The sequence below is a fragment of the Callospermophilus lateralis genome, chromosome 18, assembly GCF_048772815.1.
Source record: "Callospermophilus lateralis isolate mCalLat2 chromosome 18, mCalLat2.hap1, whole genome shotgun sequence".
NCBI classification, from domain to species: domain Eukaryota; kingdom Metazoa; phylum Chordata; class Mammalia; order Rodentia; family Sciuridae; genus Callospermophilus; species Callospermophilus lateralis.
The window spans coordinates 12289552-12309680 of record NC_135322.1 but is presented as its reverse complement, the minus strand read 5'-3'; the positions used below and the strand labels follow the sequence as shown (position 1 = coordinate 12309680).

The 20129-nt window shown below is 51.0% G+C and overlaps 2 protein-coding genes across 3 annotated transcripts; one reads left to right on the top strand and one right to left on the bottom strand.

Moving 5' to 3' along the window:
• The first annotated feature begins 2564 nt into the window (after positions 1-2564).
• Positions 2565-13124, top strand: Gsk3a (glycogen synthase kinase 3 alpha). 2 transcript variants are annotated; one of them, XR_013089309.1, is made up of 12 exons: positions 2565-3248; positions 4872-5059; positions 7302-7385; positions 7559-7669; positions 9330-9460; positions 9554-9660; positions 10593-10690; positions 10772-10867; positions 11268-11454; positions 11797-11889; positions 12438-12626; positions 12917-13124. XR_013089309.1 is itself a non-coding variant. In XM_076839441.1 (11 exons), exons 1-11 carry the CDS (start codon positions 2957-2959, stop codon positions 12509-12511), a joined length of 1461 nt encoding a protein of 486 aa, XP_076695556.1. In that variant the 5' UTR covers positions 2565-2956; the 3' UTR covers positions 12512-13124. The 2 variants fall into 2 exon arrangements, 1 of the variants encoding a protein (XP_076695556.1); XM_076839441.1 differs by having other exon boundaries at positions 12438-13124.
• On the bottom strand, positions 10747-20105 carry Znf526 (zinc finger protein 526). The gene is made up of 3 exons (XM_076839440.1): positions 20022-20105; positions 18061-18157; positions 10747-17970 (listed from the first exon to the last, which is right to left on the bottom strand). The coding sequence occupies exon 3, from the start codon at positions 17951-17953 to the stop codon at positions 15929-15931; it is 2025 nt and encodes a 674-aa protein (XP_076695555.1). The 5' UTR covers positions 17954-17970; positions 18061-18157; positions 20022-20105; the 3' UTR covers positions 10747-15928.
• Between the last annotated feature and the right edge of the window lie 24 nt (positions 20106-20129).

Genomic DNA, 20129 nt, shown 5'->3' with positions numbered 1-20129 from the left:
CCAGGGCTGGGGTACTGGCAAGAAAGAGAGGCTTCTATTCCGGCCTACGGGCAACTGCTCCCTCTCCTGGGTGATGTAAGTCACTCCCTAGGGTGGGGGCCGCTGGGCTATTTCTGGAAGTTGGGATGAGGCATATCTCCTGGCAACATAGATGCAGCTAAACTGGTGGTGCAGTGATGGAGAAAGGTGGATGTCGTCACTGGAGGGAGGGTAGCAGGACCCTGGTTAACCTTAACCTGACCCCAGTGACTTCAAAACACTTTTAACCATGATTCCTAAAGGCTCAGCTCCAGGACTACTTTCCAGGTCAGAATGTGGTCTCACCAAAGTTGCTGCCCCCGCTGTGTGGGATGGCATAGGTAGCATGAGGCTTTAAAATCTCCAGTGGCTCCCTCAATCTTTAAATGGTTTTATCAAAATCCATTTGCAGGCCTGAACTGTTCCTACAGAAGACTTCTTGGTCCAGCCCATACTCTTGAGATCCTGGCTTTCAAGCAGAAAGCCCTGCACAGATCTCAGGGACACTTAACAGAGGAACCATGACATAGACCCCCTTTGCACCTATAGCCCCTTGGCACCTACATAGATCCCCAAAGCCCCTGATGTTTTTCAGTCATCTTTTGCCCTGTCAGAGATCTCAGTGATCAGTAATTTCTCAGTCTTCCACAGATCTTTCACAGAAATCCTAAATCCCCTCAGAATCTTCCACTGACTCCCAATAGTTGTTCTCCATAGCCCATCAAAGAGCACCTCTTCACCACCACCGTCAGTCCCTCCACACATCACGGCCCCTTTTACACACTTACAACCCCCCCCCCCCCCCACCCAGCACCTCTCTGAGAATGTTCGCATTCCCTACAGACATCCTATTAGATTTCCATCGATCGCCTTCAAACTCCTACGGACCCCAATCCTTTTGTGGCGGTTGCCCACGTGCGGCCCACTACGCATGTCCCACGGGTTCTGGCGGTTAAGTAACGTCGCTATCTTGCCATGCACCGCCGCCCTGCTGGGTCCTTTCTGGGATTCCCTAGGCCGTAGGGCTTAACTCAAAATTTAACTTTTTCGACTTGGAACTGCCATCAGAGGGCAGCAACCACTGTTTGGCTGGGCAACTACAGGTCCCAGAAACACCCACTTGGATCTGTGCGTGATTCGCCTGCAGGCTTTGCAAAGGGAGCAGGAGCGTGTCCGTACTTTGCTTTCTGGATAACGTAGTCTGAAAAGGCTTTAGCGTTACCATCTGTCGCCATTCTGTGTCCTCTGGGAATTGCAGTCAGGAACAGACCTAGCGAACAGGACTTATTTTTAAGGCTTTAGAAAGACCAAGGCAGTATGAACCCAGGCTTGGATTAAAGTGAAGTTCAGAGACTCCATTTCCCACCATTCTCTAGGTGGGAGGGATGGAGAGCGCTTTCATTCTAGTTCCAAGCATTTCCGGGAGAGGGAAGGGTGAGGGGACAGACACAAGAACTCTATTTCCCAGCGCCCTTTGGGGATGCTCTTCTTCCGGGTATTAATAAATGGAGCGAGTGAACGCGCTCTCAAAACCCAAAGCTACTTCTTTCAGCTGTCTTCCTTGGTTTGGGCTATCCAGAATCCTTTAATTTAGGAAGCGCGAGAACGCAAAAACAAAAACAAAACCGAATGGGGGTTCAAGACAAGAGGTTCCGTCTCTTTTATGCTCGGCTCCGCTTCCACATTGCTAGAAAAAAGCTACACTGTATCCGAAGACAAGTGCTCTGGAGAAAAAACTGTTTCCCAAGCCCTTCCTGGGGACGGGGAGGGGGTTTTTCCCTTCCTTATATGTGTGCACGTGGAACTAAAGAGGTGCTTGAACCTTTTTCCAGCAGTCACTGACCGACTTGGACTCATTCTTAGTACTTGGGGGCGAGGAAGAAAGCATAAGGCACTTCCCGGTCTCCCTGGAGATCTGCCGTCCTTAACCTTTTACCCACACTATCCCGATGGTACCCAGTGGACTTCACTTCCCAGCAAGCCTCTGAATCTAGCCTCACAAAGAGTGAGGATCCGCTGTGGACAGTTCCCAGCAGGCTTCGGGCGCATGGTCGATCACGCCCCCTCGGTTCAAGGGGAGGCTGCCTTGAACTCCATTGCCCAGAAGGCACCGGGGTTTGCTGTAACAACTGCCCTGAAACCTTAGACTACATTTCACCGCCGATTACATTTCCCAGCAAGGAATGCGGCTCAGCGTACCTGGCATGCGGAGCGCGATGCCTACCCTGCTTCTGGCCTCTCTGTGGAACTGCGATATCCTCTTGGGATTTGAGGACCACCTGGGACTCCATTTCCCGTGGTGCTTTGGAATTCGCTTTACACCTGCAATGCGGTGAGGGCGTGGTGAAGACTCCATTTCCCAGCTTGCCTTACGGCCGGAGGTCTGCAGGTTTACCGACGCTGACTCGATTTCCCAGAGGGCACCTGGCTCCGCGAGACACGCAGCCAAAAGACTTAAGTGAACGACTGGACTCCGTTTCCCGGCGTGCTTCAGGACTGCACAACTCAAAGCGGCTGCGACTACATTTCTGAGGTACTCTTCGAGGCTTCCTGTTGCCGCAGTGGAGCGAGTGCGCGGTTCTATTTCCTAAAAACTAGAGGGTCCGACTTTGGCACAGCCGACTGACAGATTTTCCAGGATTTTATTTCCCGACGTGCTGCGCGACCCGTCACCCCCGCCGTGTACTCTGAGGCCTTTGCAGACTCCATTTCCCGGCGTGCCACGCGGGCTTCTGTGCCTGCCGAGGGCGGCGACGGCGGCGCGGTCGGCAGGCGGACTTCATCTCCCGGCGTGCCCCGCGGCGGGCGCTGGGCCGGAGCCGGAGCCCGAGCGGCGCGGCCTGGAAGAGGCCGGAGCCCCGGGGAGGCGGCGGCAGCGGCGGCGGCGGGGACAGCCCGGGCAGCCCGAGCCCCGCGACCTGGGCCTGCGCTCGGCGCCATGAGCGGCGGCGGGCCTTCGGGAGGAGGCCCTGGGGGCTCGGGCCGGGCGCGGACCAGCTCGTTCGCGGAGCCAGGCGGCGGAGGCGGTGGCGGTGGCGGTGGCCCCGGGGGCTCGGCCTCTGGCCCAGGCGGCACCGGCGGTGGGAAGGCGTCGGTCGGTGCCATGGGTGGGGGCGTGGGAGCCTCGAGCTCCGGGGGTGGCCCCAGCGGCAGCGGCGGAACAGGCAGCGGCGGCCCTGGTGGCCCCGGCGCAGGCACTAGCTTCCCGCCGCCCGGAGTGAAGCTGGGCCGTGAGTACTAGGGGACCCCGTGTGGGATGGTGATCTGTTTCCCTAGCTCTCTAAACATCGTTCGGGTTCTTTCACATGCCCACATAGGAGCTCTAGGTCACTGTGCTTCTCCAACCTGGGATTTGAATTCTCTCTCTCCCAGAGAAAGGGGTTTAGGGGTTGCCATCACTTAGAGTTTAGGATCAGAATTACTAACACTCAGAGAAACAGAGATCACAAGTTCTTATTCTTCCAGTAACAAGGTCTTGGATCCTTGAGCCTTAAAAACAGATCTGACGTTGCCATCCATTAGAGAACAGGATCAGAGGTCATAGTCACTTGCAAATGGGGATCTAGGATTTTCTCCCCTAAGAAAACAAGAATAAGATCACCATCAGCACCCCACCACCACCACCACCACAAAAAGGGGATCTGCATTTTCTCTTTCAGAGGATGGGGATTTGGACTGAATATCTCTTAGAATTAGGGATTTGTGGTTACTTGTCCCCAAAGAATAGGGCCAGGTTTAAAACAAGGCCTGACATTATTATCCACTGAAAATATATAGAGCTTTATGCCAATGGTGGCAATTAACAGTTGTTACTTTTGCTTAGCAGTAAGGACAGATTGAGAATAATCATACCTTTTACACCAAATCTATTGTTAGTATTCTTTAAAAAAAAATTGAATTAGGGTTGGTCACAACTCCCCATGAAATATGGATCTAAGATGATAACTGTAATCATTCTGGAGTATGGTGTCATTAGTTCTGAACCAAACAGCAAGGTAGGGTTATCTCCTTCCAAGAGAATGTGCCACTGGCCCCTCAAAATGGATTTGGTTCATCAATTTTCCATAGGAAAGGGGTAACTATCCCCTAGGAATGGTACCAAATTGTGTTGCCATTAAGAAAACCGGAATTGGGAAGCAGAGCTTTCCTTCAGAGGCCTGAGGCCAGATTAGCCCCTCTAAAAAGAGAGATCAGGTTCACCATTCTCACATTTGGTTCTACTCTGGATCACACAGATGAAGAGATCAGGTCAGTGCCTGTTGTACTACAAAGTATTTGGCAAGGATATCTATCCCCCAAAGTGCCCTGCACTAGTGCCAGGAGAGTACATTCATTTTTGTCACCAAGAACCAGCTCCTCCAGGGAGGATTTAAAGCTCACTGTCCTCCAGGCTCTGAAAATGGTCAGTGCTTTCCCCAAGTAAGAGTACTTTAGGGTTTCTGCTCCCTTTAGTGGAAGATGTTAGGTCATGATTACAGGAGGGGCTGGAGGACAGTGGGCTCACAATAGTTGGATTCAACATCTGGGGATGTTTGTGTCTCCCAATACCATGATTTGCTGCTTCCTAGAAATAGAAATTAAAGGATGCCAACCCTTGAACAGCAAAGAGGTTTAGGTGTCATTGTCCTCTCACATGGGAGGAGACAGGATTTAGGAATCCTTGAAAGGAAAATGGGAAAGGTCAGCCGGCAGGTGGGGGAGGGCATCCTAACAGCCACCTTTCCTCAGAGAGTAAAAAGGGACAAAGAAGCCCCAGTGAACTTTTTGCAGATTTCCTTCCCTCCCACAGCTCTCCGATTGAATGGTACAAGAGGGGAAAGGTCTATGGATTGTGTGTCCCCTTTGTTCCCCAGGTGACAGCGGGAAGGTGACTACAGTGGTAGCCACTGTAGGCCAAGGCCCAGAGCGCTCCCAAGAGGTGGCTTACACAGACATCAAAGTGATTGGCAATGGCTCATTTGGGGTTGTGTACCAGGCACGGCTGGCAGATACAAGGGAACTGGTGGCCATAAAGAAGGTTCTTCAGGACAAGAGGTTCAAGGTAGCTTGGGGGGAACGGAGTTGTGGTTTGGGGACTGGGCATGACTGGTGAGAGTACCCAGCAACAGTGCTGGAGCCTGGAGTTTTGAGGGGGACTTGAGCATGGACCAGAGAAGAAGGGGAAGGAAAGGAACAAGTTGTGTGGAAGATGGGAATCATGGATTCCAGGAGAGCAGATAGATGACATTTATTGGACATTTGTTTAGTATAAGTGCTTGACAAGATTCTTTGAGGATAGATGCTATTATTCTTTTCTTTCTTTTTTTTTTGCAGTACTGGGGATAGAACCCATTCATTTATTTTTGACACCAGGGATTGAACCCAGTGGCACTTAAACACTGAGCTACATCCTCAGCCCTTTAATTTTTTTAAATTTTGAGACAGTATCTCCCTAAGTTGCTTAGGGCCTTGTGAAGTTGCTGAGGCTGGCTTTGAACTTGTAATCCCACTGCCTCAGCCTCCTGGGTCACTGGGATTATGGATGTGCACGACCATGCCCAGCTAGACCTTTTTATTTTTTATCTTAAGAAATTATTTTTCTTAATATTTTTTTTAGTTGTCAGTGGACCTTTATTTTATTTATTTATATGTGGTGCTGAGAATCAAACCCAGGGCCTCACACATGCTAGGCAAGCACTCTACCACTGAACCACAACCCCAGCCCTAGACCTTTTTATTTATTTATTTATTTTTTAAAGAGAGAGTGGGGGAAGGAGAGAGAGAGAGAATTTTTTAGTTCTCGGCGGATACAACATCTTTGTTTGTATGTGGTGCTGAGGATCGAACCCGGGCCGCATGCATGCCAGGCGAGCGCGCTACCGCTTGAGCCACATCCCCAGCCCTAGACCTTTTTATTTTGAGATAGGGTCTTGCTAAGTTGCTGGGACTGGCCTCAAACTTGCTAGCCTCCTGCCTCAGTTTTCCAAGTAGCTGGGGTTATAGGCATGCACCACTGTACCTGGGTATTGTTATTCCCATTCTAAGTAAGCAGAAATGAAACTTGTAAGTATCCGAGTCAAGAGTAGCATCTGATCAGACTCTCAAGCCCTCCACTTTAACCAGTTGATTATACTTCTTCCCAGAGGTAAAAGGAAACTATCAAGCTGATCCTGGTGGTTCTGAAGGTTGCCCTCTGCCCAGGTGTTTTGCAGTGCTGTGCTCACTAAACCACTTGTTTTGGTGTGGAACTTTGTGGCATCTGAGGAAAGAATGCCCTTTTTCATGAATGCAGGAGCTAGCAGAGGCCCAGGACACTAAGAGGCAATGGAAGTAGAGGGATAATTGTTTGGATGACTGGCCTAGGCTAAGCCCGGATGGGAGAGAACTGAGCCTCAATCAGGGCCTGGGTCTCAGCAATGAGAACTTTCTGGCAGGAGGAGCTCAAGGGTGTTAGACATAACTTAATTAGAATTGGGTTCCATAAGTGGGAGGGATCTAGGTGTAGGAAGCTCTGAGGCCCCAGAGAAAAATAGAAGAATTGGGGAAAATACTGTGATTGGGCATTTTGGGAAGAGGTTGAGATATGGATCAGAAGATGAGGATTAGATGTTTGGGTTCTGGGCTTCAGGATCCAAGCTAGCATTCAAGATTCCCAGTGCTTCCAAGGGGAAGCATTTGGGAGTGTGGGGACCAGGGTGACTGGATGACCACTGATCTATAGTTGCTTCTGCCATATGTGGTATTGCCATGTGGCCACCTTATCTAATTTTTCAGGGAAGATGGAGAACTAGCTTTTTATAAGTACAGGAGTTTGAGATACATACATACATACGTACGTACATACATTTGTTTATTTATAGTGCTAAGGATGGAACTCATGGCATTCTTGTACTTGCTAGGCAAGCACTCTACCACCGAGCTATATCTTTAGACCCTTAAGGACTTTTTTTTTTGTACTGGGAATTGAACCCAGGGGTGCTTTACCACTGAGCTACACCCTAACCCTCTTTTATTTTTAGATAGGGTCTCATTAAGTTGCTTAGGGGCTTGCTAAATTGCTGAGACTGGCCTCGAACTAAGTAGTCTGGGATTAACCCACAGACTTTCAGCTTATGTGTGAGGGGAAGGGGTTGGGGATAAGGAATTAAAGGATGCCCTTTCCAAGGGGCCTTGAAACTTGATGTGACCCAGGGAGCAGCTTCCTGCTGTGCTGGCAGGAGTGGGAGTAGAGCTTAGGTGATGATGGTATGAGGCAAGGGAGACAGGGGTTGGTTGTATTGAGATTCTCTCCCTTTTCCCCCAAGAACCGAGAGCTGCAGATTATGCGTAAGCTGGACCACTGCAATATTGTGAGGCTGCGGTACTTTTTCTACTCCAGTGGGGAGAAGGTGAGACCTTGGGATGCTAGGGGTGAGTGTGTGGCCGTGCTTTGACTCTATTGTCCTGCCTGCCTTTTTCATGAGGGCCAGTCCTTCCCTTGCTGTTCCCTATACACTTTGCCTTCTGCCTTCCTCACTCTTAACCTCACAGTGCCTCACGAAATCTCCTTTTCTCTGTACAGAAAGATGAGCTTTACCTAAATCTGGTGCTGGAATATGTGCCCGAGACAGTGTACCGGGTGGCTCGCCATTTCACCAAGGCCAAGTTGACCATCCCTATCATCTATGTCAAGGTAGGAAGACTGCAGGTTGCTAGGGCCTAGGCCCACAAAACCAGGGACTCTGGAGCTTCCTGGGTTTTTTTTTTTGTATTCCCTCATCTTCCAAGTTTATGTTGGTCTCTTGAGTCCCCATGTTCCCTACCTCTGTCCCCATTTCCCCCAGCTGGAGTTCACCAAACACAGGGGTGGGCCAAGGCAAGGGCTGACTGAATCAGGAAAGCAACCTGACCAGGGAGCTGAGGAGGCTACAAGGTGTAACACACACTGGGAGCCCAGTAACCCCAGTAGTATTGGGGTTAGTGGGGGCCAAGAATGTAGAGGGGGAGCCTCTGAGGTCAGAGTCTAAGCCTTTGGAGTCTGATCTGGGGGCAGCTAGAAAGGATTTAGGATTGTGATTGTAGGAAGTCTAGTGTCTACCACAGAGACAGGCATGCAACTGTCTGTATCTTCTGTGGGATTATTTGCATGTGTGGCACTGTACCCTGAGTGTTTATGGATCCTCTGAATGAATGAATCAATAAACTAGTTAATGAGGGTTGATATGGAGAACAGGCTGCTACATTGTGAGGTGGGTAGATTCCTTTGCTAGTGGTCACTCAGGCCCAGCTGCTTCTCCCACTAGCTTTAAGCACTCTATACCTAGTTGAGCCAGTGTCAGTAGTACCCATGGTTGCTGCTATTGGACTTCACTTGGGAGGGCAATTTTCTGGTTGGGTGAAGTTTTGCTGATGCTGTCTGAATACTGGGCCCAGAAGTGAGCAACTCCAGAAGCACAGCTGACTGAGACCCTGGCCTTGCCCTTGAAGAGCTCTCTATTTGGTGGGGATGACGGACACTGTCCAGAAACAGTAAAACCAGCTGCTCCTATACTAGAGGGAGCACAGGGAATTCTGGAAACAGGTATGCCCTAGCCCAACATGGCTTGGGACTGAGAAGGGTCAAGGAGGACTTCTGGAAGGAGATCTGGTGCAGGGAGAAGCAGCAGCATCTGTGGTATCTCTGGGATAAAAGAGGAGGGGACTCAAAATGGTTACATGTGGTGAAGAAATTGAGCAGTTAGTACACACCAGGTAGTGGCCTAGGTCTGGGGAAAGCAGAGTGATTGAAACTTAAAGGTCCCTGTTCTCTTGGCACTTAGGTTCTAGTCAGTGGGTGGAGAGAGGCAGGAAAATTGAGCTGGAGAGGGGGTTGGCTCGTGGGTGGTTTTGACTGTCGGATGGAGGAGGCTGAGCCCTTAGAGAACCAATGGTTTTTGGTGAGGGGGAAGCTGAGTGTATAGCTCCCCAGCCTACTTTATGACAAGGCCTTCTGATGTGTCTGTCTTACTCATCAGGCTTCTGCTAAGCGGTGCGATTACCTCAGTAGTTCTCAGAGTGTGGTCCAGGGACCAGCATCAGCACTAGAGGGCTTGTTGCAGTTGCCCCATCCTGAGGTCACAGAATCTAAGTTCTAGGAGCATAGCCCAGCAGTTTGTTTTAACAAGTCTTTCATGTGATTGTGCTGCACACCACAGTTTGAAAACCAGAGGTTTCAAACATTAGTTTCCTGAGGCTGTTGATTGGCCAGGAGGGAGAATGGTGTGGAAGGGCTCTTCATGCTGAGACAGTGGGCCAGTGGTGTGCTATGTGGTGAAGATCTGGGCTGGAGTTCAGCTGTCCTCTGTCTGCCCCAGGTATACATGTACCAGCTCTTCCGGAGCTTGGCCTACATCCACTCCCAGGGTGTGTGTCACCGTGACATCAAGCCCCAGAACCTGCTGGTGGACCCTGACACTGCTGTCCTCAAGCTCTGTGATTTTGGCAGGTGGGCCTGACCTTGGTGTGCTGGGTGGCTCAAAGGATAAGAGGGGGCCTCATCCTTCAGCTTTTGTTTACTCTTGTCCATCTCTTCCCACAGTGCAAAGCAGTTGGTCCGGGGGGAGCCCAATGTTTCCTACATCTGTTCTCGCTACTATCGGGCCCCGGAGCTCATCTTTGGAGCCACTGATTATACCTCGTCCATTGGTTAGTTATAGGAGGGTGTGGCTGGGGAATGTGTCTTGTAAGTTTTGAGTTCTGTGTTCTGTTTGCCAGACTTGGTGATAAAAGCTTAACCTCTGTTCTTTTACCCAGTCCTCAATCTTAGTCCTCAATCAGTCCTCATACCTGACAAGCAATCTAAGGCTGGGAGGTGTGAGGCCACCTGCCTGCAGTTGCATTGCTGGGACTGGGCAAGGCTAGGATTTGAAAACTGACCCGACTCCAGAGTCCATCCCAGCTTTGGAACTTCCCAGTTAGCCCTCTGTTCTCAGCTGGAGGGGAGGGGCTGTCAGTGACCTTGGAGGAAACTGGCAGGCAAGGCTTTGCCACCTTTAGGGTGCAGCCTGCTCCCAGGGTCTCTGTGTCCTTCTCTGTTGGTGGGGATGGCAATGCCACCTACCAGGCATGAGAGGAAAGCTGAAATGAGGGAATTAGCATGAAGAGGTTTGAAAGAACATCAAAATATAGGAGGGATTATGTGGTCCTCAGATGTGAATTGGGGTGGTAGGATCAAGGTACAGACCAGGGAAGGGTAAGAGGACCATACTGCAGCCCTTCCCACGAGGAACAGAGAGATGGGCGGTAAAAAAGGCAGTTCAGGGTTTAAGCCTTTTAAATTTAAGACCTTTTTATAGACTTAGGCTAGAGGCAGAGAAAGGGCTCCTTGGGGTTACTGAGCCGAGGAAATGAGGACTGGAAGCACACCTAGACTGGAAAGTGCAGCTAAATTGGGTAGACCTGGAGAGTCAAGGTCTGGATTAAATGTTCCTAAGTTGTGTGACCTTGGGCCAGGTACTTCACTTCTTTGACCTGAGAACGTGAAACTCTTTGACACCTTGAAGTGTGGCCATGTTTGCAAGGGGATGGCCTTGGTGGCCCTGCCTGCCTAGCCTTGAATCTCCCCTATTCCCTTTCAGATGTGTGGTCAGCCGGCTGCGTACTGGCTGAGCTCCTTCTCGGCCAGCCCATATTCCCTGGGGACAGTGGGGTGGACCAGCTGGTGGAAATCATCAAGGTGAGGGCAGGGTCAGGGAGGGTTGGGGGTGGGGGGTAGGGATAAGGGGCCCTTGTCTCAGCTTTCTCCTTTTCCCTGCAGGTACTGGGAACACCAACCCGGGAACAAATTCGAGAGATGAACCCCAACTACACGGAGTTTAAGTTCCCCCAGATTAAAGCTCACCCCTGGACAAAGGTAGGGACTCCGGTAGCATGGCTGAAGGGGGGGGTCCCCTTGGAGGCCAACTGGTCTGGGGACCTTGCTTCAGAATCATTGGGAGGATTTGAAGTTATCCAGGGAGTCAGTCAATAACTTTCATTAGATTTCAAAGTTTATGGTATTTTAAAAGTTGAGGACCCACAGGTAAATTCAAGAGTCCCATTTTTATGGCAGGGAAACTGAGGCTCACAGCAGGTCTCATGGAGTCACAGGACCTGGGCTCGCTGCCCACTCAAAACAGACTTCCTCTTCGTGGTTGTGCCTCAGTTTTCATATTTGGAAGTTTGGGTCTGTGGGAGGCAGGTGGTGCGAGGTGCATGGTTCTCCGGTGCCTGGGGCACCTCTCACCCTCATGACTCCAAGACCCTACCCTCAGGTGTTCAAATCTCGGACACCACCCGAGGCCATTGCACTCTGCTCAAGCCTGCTGGAGTACACGCCATCCTCGAGGCTCTCCCCACTAGAGGCCTGCGCCCACAGCTTCTTTGATGAACTGCGATGTCTCGGAACCCAGCTCCCCAACAATCGCCCGCTTCCCCCCCTCTTCAACTTCAGTCCTGGTGGTGAGGGCACAGCTTGGGAACCTGTGGAGCTGGAGGGGCAGCCAGATATGTGGAGAAGAACTTTGTGTTGAAGACAGGAATGGGGCTCTATAAGGGGGTATGAGGCAGGCTTTGGGCTTGGGAAGATGTCTCCCTAATTGAGGGAGAGCCATAGTTGCCTCAGTAGCACTCCACCATCTGTCTTTTGGTAGCTTTTTCCAGTTTTGTGTTTAAAGAAATTTGTGACTAAAAGTGTCCACAAACTGATTTCCTTGCTTGGTGCCCAGTCATAAACCTAACTGCGTTTCCAGAAGTCCTGCCCTTGCCTCCTCCCTGACTAGGTTTGTCAATTCCTGTCTTTAGAACTCTCCATCCAACCGTCTCTCAATGCCATTCTCATCCCTCCTCACTTGAGGTCCCCGTCGGGCACTACTACCCTCACCCCATCCTCACAAGGTAAGTTGGGAGGCCATCTGCTGAGGGCTAAAATAGCACTTGTGAGCCCGGGGGTGGGACAGGACTATACTCACAGTACTTGAGTGTCCTGCAGGTATTTTTAAGTTAGTGACATTTTGATGCCATAGAAAGAGCATTTCACAACATGTCAACAACTCTATATAAAGAACTGTTACCTGCATTTGTGTTTAAATCCTCACTGGAGAACCAAAGAAATGCATTTGGTCTAAGCAAGCAAACAGTTATTGCTCATGTTTGAAAATGGGAAATTTTGGGTTAAAATCCAGGTTTCCTTTTCCCCCTGGAATAGAAAATCAGAAGCAGCAGGACCTGCCTGTCCTCATAGCTGCATCCAGTTGCCCCTTCTTGTGGGGAGCCTAGCTCTCTGGTGTGAGGCACTCATTTATCCAGCTGGCCTTTTGGTATTTGAGTTTGCAACCATGGACCTAAAGTGGCAGCTTTTAATGTAGCATCTTACATTGAGTTCCTACTCTTGGGAGGGTGGTCCTCAAAGGCAAAGCCTAATTCCTTCCTTCCCCTTCCTTCAGCTTTAACTGAGACTCAGACCGGCCCAGACTGGCAGGCGCCTGATGCCACACCTACCCTCACTAACTCTTCCTGAGGGCCCCACCAACTACCCTTCCACGTCCATCTGGGAGCTCCAAGTGGGGCTGGGAAGGGGGGCCATAGCCCATCAAGCTCCTGCCCTGGCTGGGGATCTAGACTAGAGGGCAGAGGTAAATGAGTCCCTATCCCCACCTCTAGTCCCTCCCTCACCAGCCTCACCCCTGTGGTGGGCTTTTTAAGAGGATTTTAACTGGTAGCGGGGAGGGAAGAGAAGGAAGGAAGGACAGGGGGTTGGGGGCATGAGGACCTCCTACCCCCTTGGCCCTATCCCCAAGCCTCCACCTCTTCCAAATCCCTCTCCCCTCCTGTGTCCCTTGTAAATAGAACCAGCCCAACCCATCTCCTCTTCCCTTCCCTGGCCCCTGGGTGTAAATAGATTGTTATAATTTTTTTCTTAAAGAAAAACGTCGATTCGCACCATCCAACTTGGCCCCGCCCCTTCCTACAGCTGTATCTCCCCTCCTGTCCTCTGCTCCCAAGGTCTTCTCCCTCTTCTCCCCACCCTGGAGGGCCAGGGGAGTGGAGAGAGCTCCTGATGTCTTAGTTTCCACAGTAAGGTTTGCCTGTGTACAGACCTCCGTTCAATAAATTATTGGCATGAAAACCTGCTTCCTGCCTGGCTACCTGTTTCTGCCAAGGTGAGGGGGGTACATGGACAGCCATTTGAGATCAGGAGTATGCTGTGTCTAAGGCAGGGGATCATTAGGAGGCCTGAGGCCTGAGTCCCTAGCTCAGGTACTCAACCTTCCTGCACCTTAGTGCTTCCCTCTGCACATGCTCCTGGGAGGAGCCTTGCCTCCTGACTCAGCACAAATCATCTGCTTTTGTTGAGGGAGGGAGGGATTAGCATCCCCAGTGACCAGTCAAGAACTGGGGATCCCTCTCAGAGGTCAAGGCCACAGAACTCAAGTGGCAAAGTCAAGAATTAAATAAGTTTCAGCCCAAGCTGCTTGCTGCTTTAGGGACTGGAGGGACACTGGATGAGTAGTCACTCAAGACAAAACAGCCTGCCTGTAGACTCTTGGTGGCATGATTATGGACAGGGCCAGAACCCAAGCCCAAGGTTTTGTTTCCATGTTTTCAGCAGGTTATACCTAACTGTTCCACCTCTCAGAGAAATTGGAAAATGACAACCCTGGGAAGGTTGGGGTGGAGAGCTTGGCTTTTCCTCTTTTAATATATGCTGTGGCCAGATGGTGGGGGCCATGAGCAGAAGGAAATGTTATCTCCTTCACATCATGCCAAGTGATGAGTGTGGGCAGCAGGCTCCAGAGGGGGAAGGGGTCCTCTGCTGGAATCCACTTGTGAACAAAAGGAAAAGGTTTGGACATGTCCCAGGAGTGCCAGGATGGTTCCTGAGGGCTCTGGGCTCTCCAAGCTGTGTACACCTGCATCTTTATATTGCCCAGGACAGACTTTGTATCACCCGTGCTCAACACCATCTGTTTGTAAATTGGATACATAGACCGTTACATGATCAAAGGGGAGGCCTCAGCTTCCTGGGGACCCCTTCATCCCCAGTGGCTGGCCATGAGGTCAGAGGGTATCCCTCACTCTCCTCCCTGACAGCCTCTGCCCAGCTCTGCCCCATCTTCTTGCTAGACTGTTGCCACCCTCCCACTAACCTCACTCTGATCCCAGGGAGACCTGACACCCTGTTATGACACCTTTTCCTCCACCATACATACCACCCTGAACTACTGAGCCCAATTTCCAGGGCCTACTTAGGAATCCCTGTGGGTCAACTGTGAGCCCCAGATACATTTTCCTTCTTCCCAGCACCTTGGTCTACAGAGGCCTGGGGGAGCCTGCCCTATCGACCTGCCATACAACACCCCCATCTGCTTAGGGAGCAAAGGACTGTTATTCCAGTTTTTGTAAAACAGTGGAGATTCTTTTCTGCTCCCAATACTTTTTTTTTTTTTTTTGGTACCAGGGATTGAACTCAGGAGTACTTAACCACTGAGCCACATCCCCAGCCCTATTTTGTATTTTATTTAGAGACAGGATCTTAGCGCCTTGCTGTTGCTGAGGTTGGCTTTGAACTTGGTATCTTCCTGTCTCAGCCTCCCAAGCCGCTGGGATTACACCCAGCTGCTCCCAAGACTTTTGATCTTTCAAGGTCTCAAATCCCAACTGTTCTCTGTCACTAGATTATTTTTCCTCCAATTAGAATGAATCCACTGACCCTATGCCTTGGCCTTGTGGGAGTTTCACGTCTCAATCCCTCAAAATGATACTGGTCATAAACTGCTTAAAGGAACTGCCTGGGCTCCAGTCTCACAATACTTCTCCCTAGATATGAGACCATGGGCAAGTCTCTGTCCTGTTTTCTTTATGTGTGTAACAAGGATGGGGTTGAGACACCTCTCAGGCCCACAGGGGTCATGGTACACATACAGTGCTAAGTATGACACTTACCATGGCCAGGCAGTCAAGTGTTCAGTTACTATAGTTGTGAATAATTGGACAGTTTCCAAATATACCAAGAACTCACCCTCCTCTTATAGTGCCATCTGCCTGGAATGTTCCTGTTCCTCTTCTATTGACAGAGAGACTCCTACTTTTTCTTCAGGGACCACTTCCTCTAGAAGTCTCTCACTTTTGATCTACTCCCTTGGAGGTTCTCTACTCTGGGATACTACTGTCCCTGTACCTCCCGATGTTCCATCACACCCCAGGGAATTCTTAGGTCTGAAGTTGTCTCTGGCCCTCAGCACTGCCCAGGAGGAGCCATGGGAGGTAGGCCTTAGAAGACAGGCTGAATGAACCAATGAGACACACTTAATGAGCAAACTGTCTGTACTAATGTTCCTCCTAGCAGACCAAGCATGCCTCCAGAGGGGAGAGCCCAAGTCTGACTCATTGCTGGGTCCCCTGCATTACTCAGTCCGAGCTGAGTACCCAGGTACCTACAGATTCCTTTCCACACTGTCAAAATTGAGATGAAGAAAGCCCAGAGAAGTCAAGCATCTTGCACCAGGCAGAGCCAAGACCTGGGTGCCCAAAGTCCAGGGAAGGCTAGGGCTGGGGTAACAAGCACAGAATTGGAAGAGAGTATATGAGTGCCCAGTACAGACCTGGCACACAGTTGGTGCTCAGTAAAGGTTACCTGATGTTGCTGGGCACCAGCATGATGCAGTGCAAAGAACCTTGGCAAACCTCATTTTGCAGCATAGCAGGGTGACCTGGGACAGATCACATCACATCTTAGAGCTTCAGCTTCCCCTCAGGTAGAGGAAAGAAACCTGGCAGGACTATTCTGAGGAGTTGGTGGTAGAAGAGGCCAGGGTGGATCCTAGAATATGGCTGGGTGCCAGACTGGCTTGTCAGAGGGGTGGTTCTCTTCTCCCCAGAGATACCCATGCTCATTGTTGCAAGCAAACCCCTTTATTGCTGCATTCTGGCTGTGTCACACAAAGGCTGTGTCCAACTGTAACAGCCCACTTGCTTCACTGGCCCCCAGTGCAGCTTGGCACAGCTGCAGCGTGTCCTCAAGTGCCAGTGGCTGGGATGTCTCAATGATAGCAATGGTCTCCCCAAGCTCTGTGCACATGATAGTTTGCTGAGGCTCAGGGGCTGGGGGGAGGGTGGGAGATGGTGATCTGGGAGGCTGCAGTGACAAAGAACGGGCTCGGGCATGGACTCGCTGATGCAGCCGCAGGCCTGCCATGGCACGGAACCAGCGGCCACATGTTCCACAGTAGTAGGGGCTCTTATTGTACAGACCAGTGATGGGGAGACGGGGGGCACGAGCGAAGGCAACTGGCCGCAGGTGCAGCCGCCGGTGCTGCTGTAGGTTGGAGCTCTGTGTAAAGCGTTTGCCACAGTCCAGGCACTGGTAGGGACGTACACCAGTATGGGTTAGCTGATGACGGCTAAGGTTGGCCAAAGAAGCAAATGTTTTGCCACACGAGTGGCACTGGAAGGGCCTCTCACCTGTGTGCGTCCTCAAGTGATTGCGCACGTGGACCAGCTTCTTAAAGCCCTTGCCACAAACCCCACAGCGGTGCCGCCTTTCAGGAGGCCCGTGTACTGCCCGCCGGTGCCGGGAGAGCCGGGAGGCTGAGGCAAAAGATTTGGAGCACTGTGGGCAGGGCAGCTGGGCAGGTGGGGCTGGGGCAGGGGGTGGGGGTGGGGGTGGAGGTGTGGGCTCAGCTGGAGCTGGGGAGGCTGCTGCTGCAGTGGTGGGGGCTCCGCTTTTTCCAGCATGAGTGCGCCGGTGGTACAGGAACTTAGTCATGTTGCTGAACGTCTTGCCACAGCGACAGCGATGCAATGGATTGGCAGTGTGGGCCCGCCGGTGGGCCACCAATGTGAGCTCTGTGCCGAAGCCGCGGCCACAGTCCACACAGAGGTAGCGGGCTTCACCACGGTGCAGCCGCAGATGCTGCTCAAGTGAAGCTGCTTTCTTGAAGACCTTGGAGCAGGTTGTACACTCGTGTGTACCACCCACATGGGCCCGCCCGTGAGCCAGTAGCCGGTTTGCTGAGCTGAAGCTCCGCTGACACTGGCTGCAGTGGAAGGGGTAGGTGGCTGATGCTGGGTCTCGAGATGCTCGCCGGTGTTGCCGGCGTGCCCCTGAGATACAGTGTTGGGGGCAATCTCCACAGCCCTGGGCTTGGCCAACTGTGGTCTTGTCACCTCCCATAGTATCATCAGCAACCTCTGTAGCTGCCTCCTCCTCATTTTCTGTTTCTTCATCATCATCATCTTCATCCTCCTCCTCTTCCTCCTCTTCCTCTAAGCCATTTCGCTCTTCTTTCTCCAGGGAGTCAAAGTGAGTACCCTGATGCTCCAAGAACTCCTCAGGAGTGGCACAGAGGGTAGAACACTCAGGACACTCATAGGGCTCCATCTTGACTTCAGGTGACAGTGGGGGTGGAGGAAGTGGTGTTGGGGCATGTAAAGGAGATGGCACTAGAGACTCAACTGCTGTAGCAGGAAGGTGCTGGGCCTTGCGATGAGCCACCCACAGTTCAGGTGAGGGGAAGAGTTCCTGGCAGTCCCCACACTGGTACTGGATCTGGCTTGCAGACTCCTGGAGATGGGCATCCTGGTGGGCTAGGAGCTCTCTGGGGGAAAGGATGAGCTGGTTGCATTCACCACACTGGAAAGGCCCCTCCTCAGAGCCTGGCATCAAATCTGACTCCAGGCTGGTGTCCTGTGTGGTCAGTGCCTCCTCTTCTGACATACTGGGTACATGTTGCTCCTGGTGTGAGAGGACTTCTTCCAGTGTGTTATAGAGGCTGCCACACTCAGAGCACATGAACTGGTGGTGCTGAAAGAAGAGGGATGAGGCCAAGGCCTCCCCAGATGTCATTTCATTCACTTCTGTTGCCATCTCAGCCATCTCCCCTGATATGGATGATGATATCTCCACTGCCCCTGATGACTGTGTTGGCATTTCAGCGACCTCAGCCACCACCTCTGCCATTGTGGAAAAGACAGTGCCTGGAGAAAGAGGGGCAGGAGCCAGTGACAGGCTGGAATTGAGGGGAGGGGAGATGTCTCAGGAATTCCCTTGCTCATCCCATTACTCACCAGCCTCTATTAATCAAGTCTTAATCCAGTGTTTATGCCTCAGTCTTTGGTGATTCTATGACTCTGAAGCTTACTGCAGTCCAAAGTAGCCCAGCATCTGCAGGAGAGAGACAGTACTCAGTTTGGCTTCTGATGTTGCCCTCCTTTTCCAGAGGCCTAGTGACACCCTTGCTTAGAACACACCATATCTTCTCTGGTCTTTCAGTCTTTGCTTATGCAGTTTCCTTTTTGTGCAATACCTTTCCTCCTCCTCTTACATATGCACAGCAAGATACAGCAGTGTATAAGACATGGGCCCAGGAACTTGGCTTGAATCTGAGCTCCACTACTTACTTCCTCTGATATCTTCCTTACCTATAAAATGAGGCTAAAAGTAATACTGACCACAAAGTCCCTGGTACTTGATAAAGGTTTGCCAGAACGGTTACTTTAAGTTTGCCAGAAAAGTTGATTCTGGACTCTCTTAAGTTTTTGAGGCTGCTATTCCTTTTGCAAAGAAAGTTCTCTTATTCTCTTGTCTAGCAAACTCCTACTCCACAACTCCTTTGTAAAGTCTCCACTGACATATCTACATCCTCAGGATGGTGGCCACTCTTGTCTACTCTGGATTCCCTTGGTATCCTGTGCTGCATCTTAGAACAAATAAGAACTTGCGATAGTATCTGTGAGTTCCTCACAGGATAGAGAGCTTGCAGGCAATGTAGGTCTGATTCATTGGGGGTGAGGGACAGAAGTCACCAACAAAGCCACTGACCAGAGACAGAGATTTTAACTTTCAAATTTGCCTCTATGTGTCCTATCTTCTTTTCTCCAGGTCCCTTTACACAACAAGAACTCATAGACTATTCAGCTAATAACCCCCCTCCTCCCAGGCCTAGGAGCTAATCTCCTGAATACAATCTTCACTTTTAAAATCTCTTCTTCACCTCATCAATTCATGCTAGTGGGCAGGTGGAGTTTGGCTTATAGACCCCACATTAAAAGTTGTTCACAGTAAGCTCCCAGAAGGCAGGGATTTTAGCCTGTTCGTCACTGAGGTATTTACAGTGCTAAGAACAATGCCTAGCAAACAGTAGGCACACAGTAGATATTTAGTGTGTCAATTAGCCTCCCCAAGAGAAGTGAGGTCCTGGGAGTGTAACCATCTCTACGCATATTTCACTTCTAGGAGACTCACACTCTCGTTTCTACTATGAATTCCCATAATACATAGCCCAACACAGGGCTATTCAGTTGGTGCTCAACAAATGCTCCCTGAATAAATGATTCAGTAAATGCCCAAGAGCTAAGCCTTCCATATCTACCTATTCTACATTCCAAATACTTGAGTTGCCAGGGTCCTGTACACACACCATTTCATAAAGGATCTTCCCGGAAATAGTCAACCAGGGAGTGCAGAGTTCCATTTTTCCTTGTTTACAACCCCAGTTAGAACAGAGTACTCCCCTGAAGCTAGGCCCAGAGCCTGTTACAAAGCTCGCAAAAAATAGGCATCCAAATCTCTCTTTAGAAGGTGGCCCAGGGCGCCTGAAATTTGCACTTTCCGTGACTACATTCCTCTTTCCTAATCTTGGATTGTAAACTACTGGGTGGAGGAATGGGGGCTTTATGAACAGTAGATCCATAAATCCTTCCAAGAAAGAACCCACCAGAGGGGCCTGAAAGTTTAACTTTGCTGTTACACAACCTTTTTCTCCTACCGGACTCACCTCCTAGATCGACTAACTTCCTGTGGGGCGGGTGGGCGTGAGAGTTCGCTCAAGGGTAGGGTCCTGCACCCTGCAAGCGCTCCACCAACGCCTCCAGGGAACACAGGAAGGAGCGCTCTCCTTTCACCCAGTTCTGCTCCCGCCCTAGCGCAGGCCCCAAGACTCTTCAGTCCCTGGTGTCCCCTTCATTCTCCCACTGCCCTCTCCATATGCCCAGCGTTCTCTTCCCCGCCCACCCCGCGGCGCCCTCACCCATCTCTCTTGTCTCCAGTAGCCCCTGCCGCTCTTGACACAGACCCTCGGCTCCAGGCGTGTGGGACCCCTCACTATCCACACCTCCCATTGGGCGGCGCCCTTACC

Excerpts from the sequence above, each read along its gene's own strand:
- Znf526 (XM_076839440.1), bottom strand. The coding sequence starts at position 17,953 with ATGGCAGAGGTGGTGGCTGAGGTCGCTGAAATGCCAACACAGTCATCA.
- Gsk3a (XM_076839441.1), top strand. The coding sequence starts at position 2,957 with ATGAGCGGCGGCGGGCCTTCGGGAGGAGGCCCTGGGGGCTCGGGCCGG. Across the intron at positions 7,386-7,558 it reads TCTACTCCAGTGGGGAGAAG|AAAGATGAGCTTTACCTAAA; the intron begins GTGAGACCTTGG and ends TTCTCTGTACAG. Across the intron at positions 10,868-11,267 it reads AAGCTCACCCCTGGACAAAG|GTGTTCAAATCTCGGACACC; the intron begins GTAGGGACTCCG and ends CCCTACCCTCAG.